Source organism: Capricornis sumatraensis, chromosome 9, assembly GCF_032405125.1.
Source record: "Capricornis sumatraensis isolate serow.1 chromosome 9, serow.2, whole genome shotgun sequence".
Classification (NCBI taxonomy): Eukaryota; Metazoa; Chordata; class Mammalia; order Artiodactyla; family Bovidae; genus Capricornis; species Capricornis sumatraensis.
Genome location: NC_091077.1, coordinates 13,528,432 through 13,546,908, shown reverse-complemented (window position 1 = coordinate 13,546,908; position 18,477 = coordinate 13,528,432). Strand labels below are relative to the sequence as shown.

At 47.9% G+C, this 18,477-nt stretch overlaps 2 protein-coding genes across 2 annotated transcripts in view; both read left to right on the top strand.

Moving 5' to 3' along the window:
• Positions 1-18,477, top strand: part of LOC138085677 (zinc finger protein 160-like) — a 406,927-nt gene that overhangs the window by 253,105 nt on the left and 135,345 nt on the right. The window lies entirely within an intron of this gene.
• Positions 10,316-18,477, top strand: part of MUC16 (mucin 16, cell surface associated) — a 99,152-nt gene continuing 90,990 nt past the window's right edge. The window contains exons 1-3 of the mRNA XM_068979947.1: positions 10,316-10,398; positions 11,296-11,447; positions 17,741-17,833. Coding sequence (XP_068836048.1) covers positions 10,316-10,398; positions 11,296-11,447; positions 17,741-17,833 — 328 coding nt within the window. The remainder of the gene's footprint in view (positions 10,399-11,295; positions 11,448-17,740; positions 17,834-18,477) is intronic.

Here is an 18,477-nt window from a genome sequence, read left to right as displayed (position 1 = left end):
TCTCATTCATCTCCATTGGACCAGCCAGCCACTTGCAATATCTGTTCTGGGACAGCTGTCCTTTGGGCACCCAGTTTTGGGACTCCCCAAGAGAGCTGGGCCATAAAGAAGGCTGAGCACCAAAGAATGCATGCTTTTGAAACGTGGTGCCAGAGAAGACTCTTGAAAGTCCCTTGGACAGCAAGGAGATCAAACCAGTCCATCCTAAAGGATATCAGTACTGAATATTCATTGGAAAGACTGGCGCTGATGCTGAAGTTCCAATGCTTTGGCCATCTGATGCGAAGAGCCATATCATTGGAAAAGACCCTGATGCTGGGAAAGATTGAGGGCAGGAGGAAAAGAGGGCGACAGAGGATGAGATGGTTGGAGGGCATCACTGACTCAATGGACATAAGTTTGAGCAAGCTCCAGGAGATGGTGAAGGACAGGGAAGCCTGGCATGCTGCAGTCCATGGGGTCCCAAAGTCAGACATGACTTAGCAACTAAGCAACAAGATACAGTGAATCTGACCCCTGCTCCCCATCACTGATTCTTTTTTAAAATTTTATTTATTTATTTTTGGCTGCACTGGGTCTTTGTTGCTGCTCAAGGGCTTTCTGCAGTTGAGGTGCTCGGGCTTCTCATTGCGGTGTCTTCTCTTGTTGCAGAGTATGGGCTCTAGATTTGCAGGCTTCAGTGGTTGTGACACATGGGCTTAGTTGCTCTGAGGCGTGTGGGAACTTCCTCGCCTCTATCCCATGCATTGACAGGCGGATTCCTAATCCCCGGACAACCAGGGAAGCCCCCCATCATTGATTCTTATTCTGATTCCCACTTCTCTGGTTCTGACCCATTCCCTAACAGAACTCTGATCCCATTTACATCCTCCTTCTAACTAATAATAATAATAAGAGCATTCAGTGCTATGCTAAAATGAGCCAAGGTAATAATAATATTTTTCAATTATGTTTATTATTCTATTCTATTTTATGTTTTTTTCTTTTTTGTTTATTTTTCATCTTATTTTTTATTTTTTAATATAAATTTATTTATTTTAATTGGAGGTTAATTACTTTACAATATTGTATTGGTTTTGCCATACATCAACATGAATCCACCACAGGTATACACGTGTTCACCATCCTGAACCCCCCTCCCTCCTTCCTCCCCGTACATCCCTCTGGGTCGTCCCAGTGCACCAGCCCCAAGCATCCAGTATCATGCATCGAACCTGGACTGGCGATTCATTTCATATATGATATACATGTTTCAATGCCATTCTCCCAAATCATCCCACCCTCTCCCTCTCCCACAGGGTCCAAAAGACTGTTCTATACATCTGTGTCTCTTTTGCTGTCTCGCATACAGGGTTATCAATTACCATCTTTCTAAATTCCATATATATGCATTAGTATACTGTATTGGTGTTTTTCTTTCTGGCTTACTTCACTCTGTATAATAGGCTCCAGTTTCATCCACTTTATTAGAACTGATTCAAATGTATTCTTTTTAATGGCTTATGTTTTTAAATTTTAATTCACATCCAGTCCACTGTCTTTGGTGAATTTTGACAAATTATACTCATACAACAATCAAAAGCAATATATGCCAGACAATGGGATTTTTTATTTATTTAATAAATGCATTTATTTAAAGCTGGGCACAGTCTTTCTCTGGTTGCAGCAGGCGGGGGCTACTCTCTAGTTGTGGTGCCTGGGCTTCATTGCAGTGGCTTCTCTTGTGGAGCACGAGCTCTGGGATGGGTGGGCTCAGTAGTCTGGCACACGGGTTTAGTTGCCCAACGGCATATGGATTCCTCCCTGACCAGAGATCGAACCCGTGTCCCAGGCATTGGCAGGCAGAGTCTTAACCACTGGACCCCCAGGGAAGTCCCAGACACTATTTTAAACCCTTTACATAGATTAATTCATTTAATCCTCTTAGTGGCCTGATTTGCAGATAAGGAAACTGAAATGGAGGCCTTGTTAGTTTATGTGACTTGCCCAAGGTCATGCCTCTGGTCCATGGGAGAGCTGGACCTCTCTTCCAGGCAGCCTGGCTCTGTAAATGCCCAGTGATGCTGACACCAGCTCCCTTCCCAGTGACACCAGTGTGAGAGAAGAGATGGGATGGGGAAGGAAGCCAGGCGAAGCTAGATAGCAGAGGATGAGCTGATGCAGGAACATCTGGCAGAGTTTTTGACTGGGATTCATAATAAGAAATACATCTGTAGGGATGTGGATGGACCTAGAGTCAGCAGGACAGGGTGGACTGTCAGAGAGAGAAAAACAAATAGTGTATATTAATGCGTATATGTGGAATCTTTAAAAAAATGTGAGGAATCTGTTTGCAGGGCAGGAATAGGGAAGCAGACATAGAGATCAGACATATGGACATTGTGGGGGGAAGGGAAGGAGGGATGAATTGAGAGATTAGAACTGACATATATACACTAGGGCTTCCCAGGTGGCGCTAGTGGTAAAGAACCTGCCTGCCCATGCAGACGACATGAGACCCGGGTTTGATTCCTGGGTCAGGAAGACCTTCTGGAAGAGGGCATGGCAACCCACTCCAGTAGTTTTGCCTGGATGCCCAACCCACTCCAGTAGTTTTGCCTGGAGAATCCCCATGGACAGAGGAGCTTGGCGGGCTACAGTCCATGGGGTCGCAGAGTTGGACACTACTGAAGCGACTTAGCATGCATGCCTGCAACCACATATACACCACCATGTGTAAATAGCTAGCTAGTAGAAAGCTGCCATATAGCACAGGAGGATGGGCTCGGTGCTCTGGGATGATCTAGGAAGGTGGATGGGAGGGGGGGTGGGAGGGAAGTCTCAGAGGGAGAGGGTGTGTGTGTGTCTCTGTGTGTCCGACTCTTTGCGAATATATGGACTATAGCCCACTAGGCCCCTCTGCCCATGGAATCCTCTAGGCCAGAATACTGGAGTGGGTAGCCTTTCCCTTGTCCAGGGGATCTTCCCAACCCAGGGATCAAATCCAGGCCTCTCGCATTGCAGGCGGATTCTTTACCGGCTAAGCCACAAGGGAAGCCCAAGAATACTGGAGTGGGTAGCCTATCCCTTCTCCAGTGGATCTTCCCAACCCAGGAATCAAACCGGGGTCTCCTGCATTGCTTCCCTTGTGGCTCAGCCGGTAAAGAATCCACCCACAATGTGGGAAACCTAGGTTTGATTCCTAGGTTAGGAAGATCCTCTGGAGAAGGGAACGACTACCCACTCCAGTATTCTGGCCTGGAGAATTCCATGGACTGTATAGCCCATGGGATCTCAAAGAGCTAGGAGACTGAGAGATTCACTTTAACTCCTGTGTTGCAGGCAGATTCTTTACCAACTGAGCTATGAGGGAATGAAAAAGAAATACATTTTACATTGTGACCAACTCTGTGCTTAGGTGTGTGTGTATCTAAAAATACTTTTGTAAAATTATTTACCCCTGCTGCAGCCAGTGTGCCCTGATGCCTTATTCTGTTATCCTCTTACATTTTCGGTACTGTTGACAACCCACTAAATTGGGTTCCTATCTGCTTTTTCTATGCAACAGCAATAAGCTTAGACCAAGCACACTAGAGCAGTCTCTCAGTTGGGCACAGAGGTCAGTATATCTGAGTCTGGATCATTCTTTGTTGTGGGAGCACTATCCTGTGCATTGGAAGATATTAATCAGCATCCCTGGTCTCTACCCACAAGATGCCAATAGCAACCGACCCTCGAGTCATGACAACCAAAAATGCTCCATGAGTACGTGCTCAGTCATGATGATACTTTGCGACTGTGGCCCACCAGGCTCCTCTGCCCACTGGATTTCCCAGGCAAGAATACTGGAGCGGGTTGCCATTACTTTCTCCCAGGGATCTTCCCGACCCAGAGATGGAAGCCAAGTCTTCTGTGTCTCTTGTACTGGCAGGCAGATTCCGTACTGCTGAGTTGCTCCGGGAAGCCACCTGGGAATCCCCAAAGTGTCTCCAGACATTGCCAAATGCAGCCTGTCACAGTACCTGAAAATAGTAGGTATGCAGGAAATATTTGTCGCATGAATAATAAAGGCAAAAAATCTCCCTTGCTGAGATTACTGGTCTGCAGCCTCATTCCCCGGTCATGACAGCTGTCCTGATAGCCTAAGGGGATGCCAGTTCATCTTCTCTGTCCAAAGTAGGACCCGACTGACAGGAAGACACACAAAGCATCTCTCCTACAGTTGTGGCTCCTCTGAGAGCCCCAGGACGAGCCCAGTGCTGAGCTCACCCCAGACTCTTCCAGAAGCCTTCAGCTTGCCACCTCTCCCTCCGCACCCCTTTCTCTGTTGCTGCAGGGCCTTCTGAAGAAGCCTCTGGGTTTGTGTCAGGTGGTACCCACAAATACCTCTTCTTCAGCCAGGGTTCGGTCCCCAGTCCTGTCATGAGTCTTGCTTTGGGCACATCCTTGGGGACAATGTTCAACCAAATTTTTTGAGGCCCTGTTTTCTTCACAGTTGTGTCTCTGAAAGCATGGCTCATCTGGGACATGAACTTTGGAGGATGCTTCAGAGACAGAACTGTTTCTTTAAAAAAAAAAATTTATTGGAGTATAGTTGATGCATGGTAACCCACTCCAGTATTCTTCCCTGAAAAAGCCCATGGACAGAGGAACCTAGAGGGCTCCAGTCCACAGGGTCAAAAAGAGTCAGACACAACTGAGCAACTAAGCACACACGTAGTTGATTTACTGGGTTGCCCTCAAGTTTGTAAAGATTTTTCCATGAGATGTTACAGAAAAACCAGATGAACTTTTTGGCCAACCCTGTACAATGTTGTGTTAGTTTCAGGTGCGCAGCAAAGTGAATCAGTTATTTGTTGCTCAGTCACAAAGTTGTGTCCAACTCTTTGCAAACCCAGCTTCCTTGTCCATCACCATCTCCCCGAGTTCACTCAAACTCATGTTTGTTGAGTCGGTGATACCATCCAAACATCTCATCCTCTGTTGCCCTCTTCTCCTCTTGCCCTCTATCTTTCCCAGCATCAAGGTCTTTTCCAGTGAGTCCATCAGGTGGCCAAAGTATTGGAGCTTCAGCTTCAGCATCAGTCCTTTCAATGAATATTCAGGGCTGGTTTTCCTTTAGGATTGACTGGTTTGATCTCTTTGCTGTCTAAGGAACTCTCAAGACTCTTCTCCAGCCTCACGGTTCAAAAGCATCATTTCTTTATGATCTAACTCAGCCTTCTTTATGGTCCAATTCTCACACCTGTACATGATTATTGGAAAAAACCATAGCTTTGACTATGTGGACCTCTGTTAGCAAAGTGATGTCTCTTTTTTAATATGCTATCTAGGTTTATCATAGCTTTTCTTCCAAGGAACAAGCATATTTTAATTTCTTGGCTTCAGTCACCAACCGCAGTGATTTTGGAGCCGAAGAAAATAAAGTCTGTCACTGTTTCCATTTTTTCCCCATCTATTTGCCATGAAGAGATGGGACCAGATGCCATGATCTTAGTTTTTTGAATGTTGAGTTTTAAGCCAGCTTTTCACTCTCCTCTTTCATCTTCATCAAGAGGCTCTTTGGTTCCTCTTAGTTTTCTTCCATTAGAGTGGTATCATCTGCATATCTGAGGTTGTTGATATTTCTCCCAGGAATCTTGATTCTACCTCGTGAGTCATCTAGGCCAGCATTTTGCATGATGGACTCTGCATAAAAGTTAAATCAGTTATAGTACTCTTGTCTGGGAAATCCCATGGACAGAGGAACCTCATGGGCTGCAGTCCATAGGGTTGCAAAAAAGTCAAGACACAACAATAATAATAGTGGTTAAGACTCAACACTTCCAATTCCTTTCCATGCAGGGGGTTCCATTCCTAGTTGGGGAACTGAGATCCCACAAGCTGCAGGGTGAGGCCAATAAAAAAAAGAAAGAAAGAAAGAAAAAAGACAATTCAGTAAGGAGAGAAGAGTGAATACAATAACAGAAGCTGAATTAATGAATAGGTGTTCATTTGTGTAAAGGACATGGCGATCATTGAAAATATGAGTGAAGGATTATGCTGTTGGGCTGGGGAACTGTGAGAACGTAGCTGTGGTTTAAAGAAGACGAGAGGATGGATTTTGTGGGATATAAGGACAGAGCAGAGAGTCTCACCCTCGGTGCTATTGTGTTGATGTCATTTCGTCACTCAGTTGTGTCCAACTCTTTGTGACCCCCCATGGACTGTAGCCCACCAGGCTCCTCTGTCCATGGGATTTTCCAGGCACGAATACCGGAATGGATTGCCAAGCCATTCTCCAGAGTATCTTAACGACCCATGGGTTGAATCCGTGTCTCCTGAATCTCCTGCACTGGCAGGCAGATTCTTTACCTCTAAGCCACCAGGGACCGCACTGTTGAGATTCAGTTCAGTTCAGTTCAGTCGCGGCCAGGTAATTCTTTGCAGGGGGGGGCTATGCATTACAGTTGTTAGAAGCATCCCTAGCTTTTGACCACTAGATGGAAGTAGAAGATCACTAGCTGTGACAACTAAAGGTGCATAGATAATACCTGTTCTCTGGAAGAACAATCACAACGGGTTGAGAAGCACCATTTTAGAGACACAAGGGGATGGATCATTAAGGACCCTGACACGCTAAGGAACTCTATCCTATAGGCAGTGAGGATCCATTGAAAGATTTCAGAAAGGGAACTGAGAAATGGTTAGCTTTTCATCTTCAAGAACTTTCTGTGGTTGCAACACCCTCCTGTTTCTCCTGCCCAAATTTACTTTTCTTTTAAAAATTTTTATTGCAGTATAGCTGCATTACAATTTATGTTAGTTTCTTCTCTACAGCAAAGTGCATCAGCTATGCATATATGTACATATATTTGTTGTTTAGTTGCTCAGTCGTGTTCAACCTTTTCAAGACCCCCATGGACTGTGTAGCCTGCCAGGCTCCTCTATCCATGGGGATTCTCCCAGGCCAAGAATACTGGAGTGGGTTGCCATTTCCTCCTCCGGGGGGATCTTTCTGACCCAGGAATCAAACCTGTGTTTCCTGCATTGGCAGGTGGGTTCCTTACCACTGCACCAACAGGGAAGCCCAGATCTAACCATATCATCAGATATTTTTCGCATAACAGCACACAAACCAATCAAAGATAGTCCAGAACAGATCAGAGGCTACAAATCATGGATATAGCCCCTCTTTTTTGGATTTCTTTCCCATTTAGGTCACCACAGAGCCTGAGTAGGGTTCCCTGGCCTATATGTAGGTTCTTATTAGTCATCTGTTTTATACGTAATAGAGTATATATGTCAATCTCAACCTCCCAGTTCATTCCACCCAAATTTATGTATTCTTGATCAGAAGAGTTGCCCATGTTTCCTCCAGCCTCCACTACATAACGGTTCGTACAGACCCAGCTTTGTCCAACAGAGCCCAGAGATTCTACCTAAATCTCACACCACAAAATAAAACTGCAGGAGCTCAGTAGTAGGCTTCCCAGATGGCACAGTGGTAAAGAATCCACCTGCAGTGTGGGAGACCTGGGTTCTATCCCTGGGTTGGGAAGATTCCTTGGAGGAGGAAATGGCAACCCACTCCAGTATTCTTGCCTGGAAGATCCCATGGATAGAGGAGCCTGGAGGGCTACAGTCCATGGGGTCACAGAGTCTCATATGACTGAGCACGCATGCAAAGCAAAGTAGGTCTGTAGCAGCCAACACCACTCAGAGGACTATTGTTTTTCTTTTAAAATTTTATTTATTCATTTTTGGCTGGATCCTTTCTACTGTCTGAGGGCTTTCTCTAGTTGCAGAAAGTGGGGCTACTCTTCTTTGCTGTGCTCGGGCTTCTCACTGTGGAACATGGGTTCTAGAGCACGGGCTCAGTAGTTGTAGCACATGGGCTTAGTTGCCCCTCGGCATGTGGGATCTTTCCAGAACCGAGGATCAAACCCGTGTCCCCTGCACTGGCAGGTGGATTCTTTACCACTGAGCCACCAGGGAAGTTCCAGAGGACTAGTCTTAAACTTGAACACCAAGAGATAACAATGACCCACCCCTAATTGAACCCACAGGCCCCACAGCATCAACGACGTCTACCCAGTCCTTGAAAACACCAGGCAGCAACACCCTCATCACACCAGGGAATTCTAGACCCACAGGAGCCACAGAATCAACCAACATCAGCAAAACCAGTGCTTTAACTTCTGGAGAACAAAGGAGTCCTGGGAAGATCAACCTTACCAGTGTTTCAGGAGTGACAACCACATCTCCTTCTGCCATCTTTGTCCCAAAAAACACCACCAATCATCCAACAATGGCTGAGAATGAGACTAAGGGAACTTTGAGTGCCTCTATAGCTCCACCTGAGACCTCTGTTACTGAAAGAAGAAACAGTAGAGATATCACCTCTAACACCTCAGATTTGAACACTGTTGACAGCCAGGAAGAAAGTTCTACTGTGGTCTCACCATCACACACAGCAGGGGAGATCAGAAGTCCTGACACCACTGCTAATGGGTATAGCCCCAGCACAACTGCCCCCGAGAGCTCTGCCATCTCCAGGACACTAGATTCCAGCACCCCATCAGAAGAAATGTGGACCAGCGCAGGTACAAGTGAACCCTCAGCTGAACCCCAGTCCACCTGGGGGGCAGAGACAAGTCCTACAGAGGAAACATTCGCCACTGAGACAGGCCCTATCCACACCTCCCTTAGTAACTGGGTGGTTTCTGAGTCCACTGAGCCAAGCACAAGCTTCACTGAAACAGCATCACCTGGAGAAACATCTTCAGATACACCCACCCTAGAAGCCACAGCTGGCCCAACCCCTGAAGAGACTACACCTTCCACTGAGATCACACGCACAGGTGACAGTGACACGAGGACCGGCCAGGATACAACACCCCTACCTACAGCAGCCACAGCTCCTTCTGGAACAGCTGTAGGTTTCACTCCCACCCTCGGTTCTGCCCCGGTGTCCATGTGGACAGCAGTGACCACTCTGGATTCTGGCTCAAGTGCTCCAGGAGGGACAGCCTCAATATCTAGCAAGACGTCTTCCAGAATGCCTGGGAAGCCAGATTCTAAGGAGGGAACCAGCCAGGTTCTGACTGTATCCAACGCTGAGTATCACTTCTCTCCTGACACCAGCCCACCAGGAGACCTCACAACCCCCACCAGCGTTCCTCTGTTCTTGTCCACCTCCATTTCTGATCCTACAAGATCACCGTCCAGCCCAGCTTCAGACCACAGGGTCGCCTCCTCCAAGGACACAGAGACTCCTGGGAGCACAGAAAAGACAGAGCCAAACCCAGCTTTTCCTCTTTCCGAAACATCAAGTCATACAGAAACCAGTGGTGAAAGAGTCAGAGGTACGACTTCCCCTCTGGGCCACCCATCTCCCTCAGGGGAAGGGACAACAAGGAGTGTCTTCACACCTAGCACATCCCCTGATGCCACAGACTCACCCGGCATCTCCACAGCCAGCACCTTGGCTTGGGAAGAGTCATCTGAACCAGGCACCCTCAGCAGCCTCCAGGTTCCAAGAGAGAAAACCACATCCCCTTCCACCACCGCCGTCTCAAAGGAGACCAATATCCGCCCATCGTTCACTGGAAATGAGACCAAGGAGACCTTCAGAGGATCTACAGCTCCCCCTGAGCTCTCTGCTCCTGAAAGGGAGAGGAACTGGATGACCGCCTCTGCCCCTGCCCCAAATTTGAGCACAGCTGACAGCAGAGAGACAAGTACAACTCAGGTCTCTCCATCACCCCCAGGGAGGGAGCTCAGAAGCCCCCACACCATTCCTGGAAGACATATCCCCAGCACAGCTCCCCCTGAGAGCTCTGACTTCCCCAGGACTCCTGTTCCCAGCACCTCAACAGAAGCATCACGGAGCAGTGCAGGTACAGGTCAACATTTACCTGGATCCCAGCTCACCAGGCGGACAGAGACAAGTCCTGGAACAAAGACACTGACGAGTGAAACTGGTCCTGTCACCATTTCCCCTGTTACCTGGGGAGCTGTTGGCTCCACCACGCCAAGGTCAAGCTCCACTGAAACAGCATCAGCCGGAGAAACATCTTCAGACACTCCCATCCCAGAAGCCGCAACCAGACAAACCACTAAAGAGTTTACATCTCCCACGGAGATCTCACAGACAGGCGACAGGGACACAAGGACCAGCCAGGATACAACCTACCTAACTAGCAGAGACGCAGCTTCCTCTGAAACAGCTACACACTTGACCCCTGCCACCAGCAACGTCCCAGTGTCCGTGGCTACAGCAGGGACCACGGTGCCTCCTGGCTCCAGTGCTCCAGCAGGGACAAGCCCTGCAACAAGCAAGGTTTCCTCCAAAATGCCTGAGACGTTATCTACAGGGAAGCACGATTCTCGGGAGGGAACCAGCCAGGTTCTGACCCCTTCCAACCCTGGACATCAGTACTGGACGTCCAACCCTGGACATCAACCCTCTCCCAACAGTACTCCTGCAGGAGACAGCAGGATACCCACCAGCCCTCCTCTGCTGTTGTCCACCTCAGCTCCTGATGATACCACATCACAGATCGGCGCAGCTTCAGACCATACGGTCACCTCCTCCATGCACACAGAAACCACAGCAAAGACAGAGCCCAGCTCGGCTTTCCCTGTTTTCCAAACACTAACTGATGCAGAAACTGGTGCCCAAAGAGTCAGAGGTACAACTTTCCCTCTGGGCCTCCCATCTCCATCAGGGGAAGGGACAGCAAGGACTGTCCTCGTGCCTAGTACATCCCCTGATGCCAAAGACTCGTCTCCCATCACGACAGCCAGTACCTTGGTTTTGGAAGTTTCAGCTGGTCTGGCCACCCTCGGCATCACCCAGGTTCTAGCAGTGAAAACTACATCCCCTTCCACCACCTCCGTCTCAGAGGAGACCAGTACTCATCCATCTATGACCGAGAAACATACCAGAGAACCTTTGACAGCACCTGTGGCTCCATCTGTGACCTCTGCTCCCGGAAGGGAGAATAATTGGGCCACCACTTCTGCCCCCTCCCCAGGCTTCAGTTCTACGGACGGCAAGGGGACAAGCTCAATTCAGCTCTCAAAATCCCATCCAGAATGGGGGCTCAGAACACCACACGCCACTTCTGAAAGACACAGCCCCAGCACAACTGCCCCTGAGAGCTCTGCCATCTCCAGGACACTAGATTCCAGCACCCCATCAGAAGAAATGTGGACCAGCGCAGGTACAAGTGAACCCTCAGCTGAACCCCAGTCCACCTGGGGGGCAGAGACAAGTCCTACAGAGGAAACATTGACCACTGAGACAGGCCCTATCCACACCTCCCTTAGTAACTGGGTGGTTTCTGAGTCCACTGAGCCAAGCACAAGCTTCACTGAAACAGCATCACCTGGAGAAACATCTTCAGACACACCCACCCTAGAAGCCACAGCTGGCCCAACCCCTGAGGAGACTACACCTTCCACTGAGATCACACGCACAGGTGACAGTGACACGAGGACCGGCCAGGATACAACACCCCTACCTACAGCAGCCACAGCTCCGTCTGAAACAGCTGTAGGTTTCACTCCCGCCCTCGGTTCTGCCCCTGTGTCCATGTGGACAGCAGTGACCACGCTGGATCCTGGCTCAAGTGCTCCAGGAGGGACAGCCTCAATATCCAGCAAGACGTCTTCCAAAATGCCTGGGAAGCCAGATTCTAAGGAGGGAACCAGCCAGGTTCTGACTGTATCCAACGCTGAGTATCACTTCTCCTCTCCTGACACCAGCCCACCAGGAGACCTCACGACCCCCACCAGCGTTCCTCTGTTCTTGTCCACCTCCATTTCTGATCCTACAGGATCACCGTCCAGCCCAGCTTCAGACCACAGGGTTACCTCCTCCAAGGACACAGAGGCCCCTGGGAGCACAGAAAGGACAGAGCCAAACCCAGCTTTTCCTCTTTCCAAAACATCAAGTCATACAGAAACCAGTGGTGAAAGAGTCAGAGGTACGACTTCCCCTCTGGGCCACCCATCTCCCTCAGGGGAAGGGACAACAAGGAGTGTCCTCATGCCTAGTACATCCCCTGATGCCAAAGACTCGTCTCCCATCACGACAGCCAGTACCTTGGTTTTGGAAGTTTCAGCTGGTCTGGCCACCCTCGGCATCACCCAGGTTCTAGCAGTGAAAACTACATCCCCTTCCACCACCTCCGTCTCAGAGGAGACCAGTACTCATCCATCTATGACCGAGAAACATACCAGAGAACCTTTGACAGCACCTGTGGCTCCATCTGTGACCTCTGCTCCCGGAAGGGAGAATAATTGGGCCACCACTTCTGCCCCCTCCCCAGGCTTCAGTTCTATGGACGGCAAGGGGACAAGCTCAATTCAGCTCTCAAAATCCCATCCAGAATGGGAGCTCAGAACACCACACGCCACTTCTGAAAGACACAGCCCCAGCACAACTGCCCTTGAGAGCTCTGCCATCTCCAGGACACTAGATTCCAGCACCCCATCAGAAGAAATGTGGACCAGCGCAGGTACAAGTGAACCCTCAGCTGAACCCCAGTCCACCTGGGGGGCAGAGACCAGTCCTACAGAGGAAACATTGACCACTGAGACAGGCCCTATCCACACCTCCCTTGCTCACTGGGTGGTTTCTGAGTCCACTGAGCCAAGCACAAGCTTCACTGAAACAGCATCACCTGGGGAAACATCTTCAGACACACCCACCCTAGAAACCACAGCTGGCCCAACCCCTGAGGAGATTACACCTTCCACTGAGATCACACACACAGGTGACAGCAACACAAGGACCAGCCAGGATATGACCTACCGAACTAGCAGAGACACAGCTTCCTCTGAAACAATTACACATTTGACCCCAGCCATCAGCAGTGCCCCAGTGTCCGTGGCTACCGCAGTGATCACGGTGGCTCCTGGTGCAAGTGCTCCTGCAGGGACAAGCCCAACATCAAGCAAGCCTTCTTCCACAATTCCAGAAGTCTTATCTACAGGGAATCCTGATTCTGGGAAGCCAAGCAGCTGGGGTCTGACTCCATCAACTTCCAGACATCATTTTTCCTCTTCTGAATCCAGCCCTGCAGGAAATACCATGCAAAGCACCAGCCCTCCTCTGTTGATGTCCACGTCAACTCTTGATGGTACAGCATCAGGCCTCAGCACATTCTCAGATCTTAAGTTCACCTCCTCTGTGCACACAGAGACCCCTGAGACCACAGCAGAGACAGAGCCCAGCTCGGCCTCCCCTCTCTCCAGTACACTCAGTAATGCAGAAACAAGTACTGAAAGAGTCAGAGGTATGACTTCCACTCTGTTTGTCTCATCTCTATCAGGCAAGGGGACACATGTGTCCTCAGTCTTGGCATCTCTCTTGATATCACAGGTTCACTCACCCTCCCCACACTGAGCCCCTTGGCTTCAGAGGGGTCAGCTGATCCTCATCCCCTCAACCTTGTCAATATTTCTCAAAAGAAATCCACTTTTCTCTCTTCACCCCTTCCTCCTCAGCAGAGACCAACAGCCACCTATTTATTAACACTGTTGAGTCGCTAAGTCGTGTTGACTCTTTTGTGATCCCATGGACTGTACCCACCAGGCTCCTCTGTCCATGGGATTCTCCAGGAAAGAATACTGGAATGGGTTGCCAGTTCCTTCTTCAGATGATCTTTCTGACCCAGGGATCGAACCTGTGTCTCCTACAATAGCAGGTAGATTCTTTACCACTGAGCCACCTGGGAAGCCCCACCTACTCGAGAGGAAACCAGGGGAAATTTTGAATCTATCCATGTCTCAACCTGAGACCTCTACTTTCAGTTTAATGACGACCTAGGTCATCACCTCTGCCCCCTACCCACAGCTTCCTCACCATGGAAACACACAGCACACATTCAACTCAGTTTTCTTCATCCCACCTAGGGAGTTAGCTCAGAGACACAGCAGTGCCTCAGTTACAAACTCCACCAGGACAGCCCTTCTCACCCATCTAGGACTTCTGCTTTGCTTCTGCAGTAGTGATATCCAGCAATGGCACTTTTATTTATTTCACTGTATGTCAACAGAATCTGGCCAGAGAACCAGTTTGATTTTTTTTTTATATAATCTTATTTATGTATTTATTTTTGACTGTGCTGGGTCTTCGTTGCTGCAAGGGCACTTCTCTAGTTGTGCAGAGCAGACACTACTCTCTAGTAGCAGGGCCTGGCCTTCTCATTGCTGTGGCTTCTCTCTTCGCAGAGCACAGGCTCTAGTGTTTGCGGGTTGCAGTATCTGGCTCAGTATTCGCAGGTTCGATCCCTGAGTTGGGATGATCCACTGGAGAAGAGAATGGCAACCCACTCCAGTATTCTTGCCTGGAGGATTCCATGGACAGAGGAGCCTGGCGGGCTACAGTCCATGGTGTCGCAAAGAGTCAGATATGACTGAGAGACTAACCATTTCATTTCAACAATTTCATTTCAACCCTCTCAAGATGATGTTTTGCACCAACCACTATTTCAGCCTCTGCCTTTTCTCCCCTTGCTTCCATGGTGGTCCCTAGACTTACTTCTCCAACAACGACCTCCATGGAAAGGACTTCTCTTAGGGAAGCACCCAGAGCCACACTCACAGTGGAGACACAAGTGGCCCAGTCACTGTTCATTCTCTAGCTCCCACCAATGTAAAATCCACAAGGGGCTCTGAGTGTGAAAGAAAGATGGGAACAAGCCACTTGCCCATTGGAACCACATCTCCCTCTTAGACATCTACAGATTTTTCTTGGCCAAGAACAGTGTCCCAAACTCAATGTCTCCATTTCAGTCAGTGGGTGCTTCTAGCTCCAGCCCTCAAGCCAACTGGTTGGCACATTTTCTTTTTTTTTTAATTTTATTTATTTTTTGAACTTTTTATTTTGTATTGAAAGTGAAAGTCACTCAGTCATGCCCGACTCTTTGTGACCCCATGGAATAGTCCATGGAATTCTCCACGCCAGAATATTGGAGTGGGTAGCCATTCCTTTCTCCAAGGGATCTTCCCAACCCGGGGATCGAACCCAGGTCTCCCGCATTGCAGGTGGATTCTTTACCAGCTGAGTCACCAGGGAAACCCAAGAATACTGGAGTGGGTAGGCTATCCCTTTTCCTAAGGACCCTCCCAACCTAGGAATCAAACTGGGGTCTCCTGCATTGCAGGCAGATTCTTTACCAGCTGAGTTACCAGGGAAGTGTTGTGATAGCTTCAGGTGAACAGTGAAGGGACTCAGCCATACATATACATGTTGTCCATTCTCTCCTAAACTACCCTCCCCTCCAGGCTGCATTGTACATTGAGCAGAGTTCCCTATGCTATACAGTAGGTCCTGGTTAGTTATCCATTTTGCTAACTTATTTTTTAATTTTTATTTTTTTAACACCAAAAACATTTTGTATTGGGATATAGCTGGTTTAACAAACAATGTTGTGATAGTTTCAGGTAAATAGCAAAGGAACTCAGCCACACATATACATGTGTCCATTCTCCCCCAAACTCCCCTCCCATCCAGGCTGCCACGTAACGTTGAGCAGAGTTCCATATGTTATACAAAGCTCTCTGTTGGTTATCCATTTTAAATATAGTAGTGCGTACATGACCTTCCCAATGTCCCTAACTGTCCCTTCCCCTGGCAACCATAAGTTCATTTTCTAAGTCTGTGAGTCTCTGTCTGTTTTGTAAGTTCATTTGAATCATTTTTTTTTTAGATTCCATATATAAGGCATGTCATATGGTATTTCAAATGGCATTATTTAATTCTTTTTAATGACTGAGTAATATTCCATTGTATATATGTACCACCTTTTTCTTTCTTTTCTTTCTTTCCTTTTTCTGCCATGGGTCTGGCTTGTAGGATCTTAGTTCCCCAACCAAGGATCCAGCCTGCACCCCTGGCAGTAAAAGTGAGAATCCTAACCACTGGACCACCAGGGAATTCCCAGTTGGCACATTTTCTGATGCACTCTATCATTTGGCCCCTAATGGGATTACACTATCTGGGGATGGAACCAGCCCACCTCTGACTCCACAAACAATTGCAATTCATTCATCTCCTGCACCTGGCTCTGCTAGAAGCAACAGCTCTGTATTTTATCCTCATCTCCTTCTGCTCTCACTTACAAAGTCACAGTGACCACATTTTCCAGCAGCATGTTAAGGGATAAAACTGAAACTAGTAAATGGGGACAGCTCAAGTTACCTTCTATGACTTCCTTATCACCAAGGCATATCACCACAAGTGTTGATTTATGGAAGCACACCTCTTGTCCCCCTGGGTATTCCACCTCATTCCCTCAATGGAGTTGTCAGAAGGGAGAGTCTCTGCCCCTAGCATCTACCTTATTTTTATTTTATTTATTTATTTGGCTGAGTTGTGTCTTAATTGCAGCATGTGAACTCCTAGTTACGGCATGTGAACTCTTAGTTGCAACATGTGGGATCTAGTTCCCTGAGCAGGGATCGAACCCAGGCACCCCTGCATTGGGAGCTCTGAGTCTTAGCCACTGGACCACCAGAGAAATCTCCACCCCCAGAATCTCACCTTTAATCAACTAACACATCCAGCTTCAGCCTTCACATACTGGTTCTGAGAATGCCAGAACCACCAACGTCATCTCCTGCGCCCAGCTCTGCTAGAAGCAGCCAGCTCCATGTTTTGTCCTCACCTCCTTCTGCTCTCACTTACAAAGTCTCTGCAGTATCCTTCACCTCCCCTTTCAGTCTCCACTTATCTCATAGGGTCATTCTACTATCTGTATGCAACTAGTGACACTTTTAGCATTCTTGAGCCCAGATTCAGGTCCTTCCAGGCAGAGCCTAGCTTTTCCCTTCCCAGCGGTAGAGTGTGTGTGATTAATAATTATAAAAGAATGATAAAAGAAAATGACAAAATGAGCAATCAAGAAATAATTTTATATGTTAACTAACCAGATATAATTGTAACTCCAGGTATTATTCTGATTTTACGTATGCGGAGTCCAAACCATAGAAGTGAAAAATTAAACAATGGTGAATTCACACATGATAAGTGATGGAGGGACTTCCCTGTTATCCAGTAGTTGAGCCAAGGGTGCAGGTTCAATCTCTGGTTGGGAAACTAGGATCCCACATGCCACAGCGTGGCCATAAATAAATAAATAGAGGAGAATCCGGTGTTTTTTAATTCTACTTTTTCAGTTCTTTATTTTTGGCTGTGCTGGGTTCGTTGCTGTGTGCTGGCTTTCTCTAGTTGCAGCAAGTGGGGACTACCCTCTAGTTGAGGTGTATGGGCTTCTCATTGTGGTGGCTTCTCTTGTTGTGAAGCACAGGCTTTCAGCATGCAGGCTTCAATAGTTGCAGCTCCCAGGCTTTAGAGCACAGCCTCAGTAGTTGTGATGCATGGACTTAGTCCTTCCATGGCATGTGGGAAATTCCCAGACCAGGGATCAAACTTGTGTCCCCTGCATTGCATTGCATTGCAGACTCTTAACCACTGCACCACCAGCGAAGCCCTCAATATATTTTTTAAGTGATGGAGACATACTATCACCAAATGTTTTTGCTTGAGGCCAATACATTCAGCAGTCCCACTATTTTCCATAATTAAGACACAGGTCATATTGTGGGTTTGATTTCATGCCAATAAGAGAATTATTCCTTCCAGAGTGCCTTCTCAGAGGCAGATGAGGATCAGATACTGAGCCAGGATCTAGCAAGAGCATTTCCTGTGGATGTGCATCTTAAGGGGATGGGAGACTGATGCTTCTGTCCCCTTCTCCCTCAGGGTCAGTGGCAACCACCACCGCGGATCTGGAGGAACCTGGAGGCACCACACAGCCAATGGGTAGCTTCACATCTCTGAAGACCATCAGTCTGGGTATGTATGATCATATTTTGGTACATAATACTTGAGTCTTTTCTCCTGGTCTTTGGAGTAAGAGGCCTCCCTGGTGGCTGAGCAGTAAAGAATCTGCCTGCCAATGTAGGAGATGCAGGTTTAATCCCTGGGTCAGGAAGATCCTCTGGAGCAGGAAATGGCAACCCACTCCAGTATTCTTGCCTGGAGAATTCCATGGACAGAGGAGCCCAGTGGGCTACAGTCCATGGGGTTGCAAAGAGTCGGACATGACTGAGCGACTAATGCTTTCACTTTGAAGTAAGCTAATTGATTGTCTATGTTCCAGATTCTAGCAGATAATCACAACTTTCTACTTTTGTACTCAGAAGCTATTGATACTCATTTTTAGGGAGATTTCTAATCTGACTTCTAACATGAATTGCTTCTGTTTGCTCATTTATATCCACAAGAGCCAATTGCTTCCACTTAGGAATGAATATAGTGACTCTACAGGTTAGCGGACAAGTATGAAGGGCTTTCCTGAAACAGGCACTATCACTAAGAGAGATCAGGGGTTGCCATGAGCAGGAAACATAAAAGTGAGATGCCGTAGGTTTATTTTATAGGACAATTCATTGCTAAGATGGTTATAACAGAAGGTGAAAGAATTCTTGTCCTCTGTT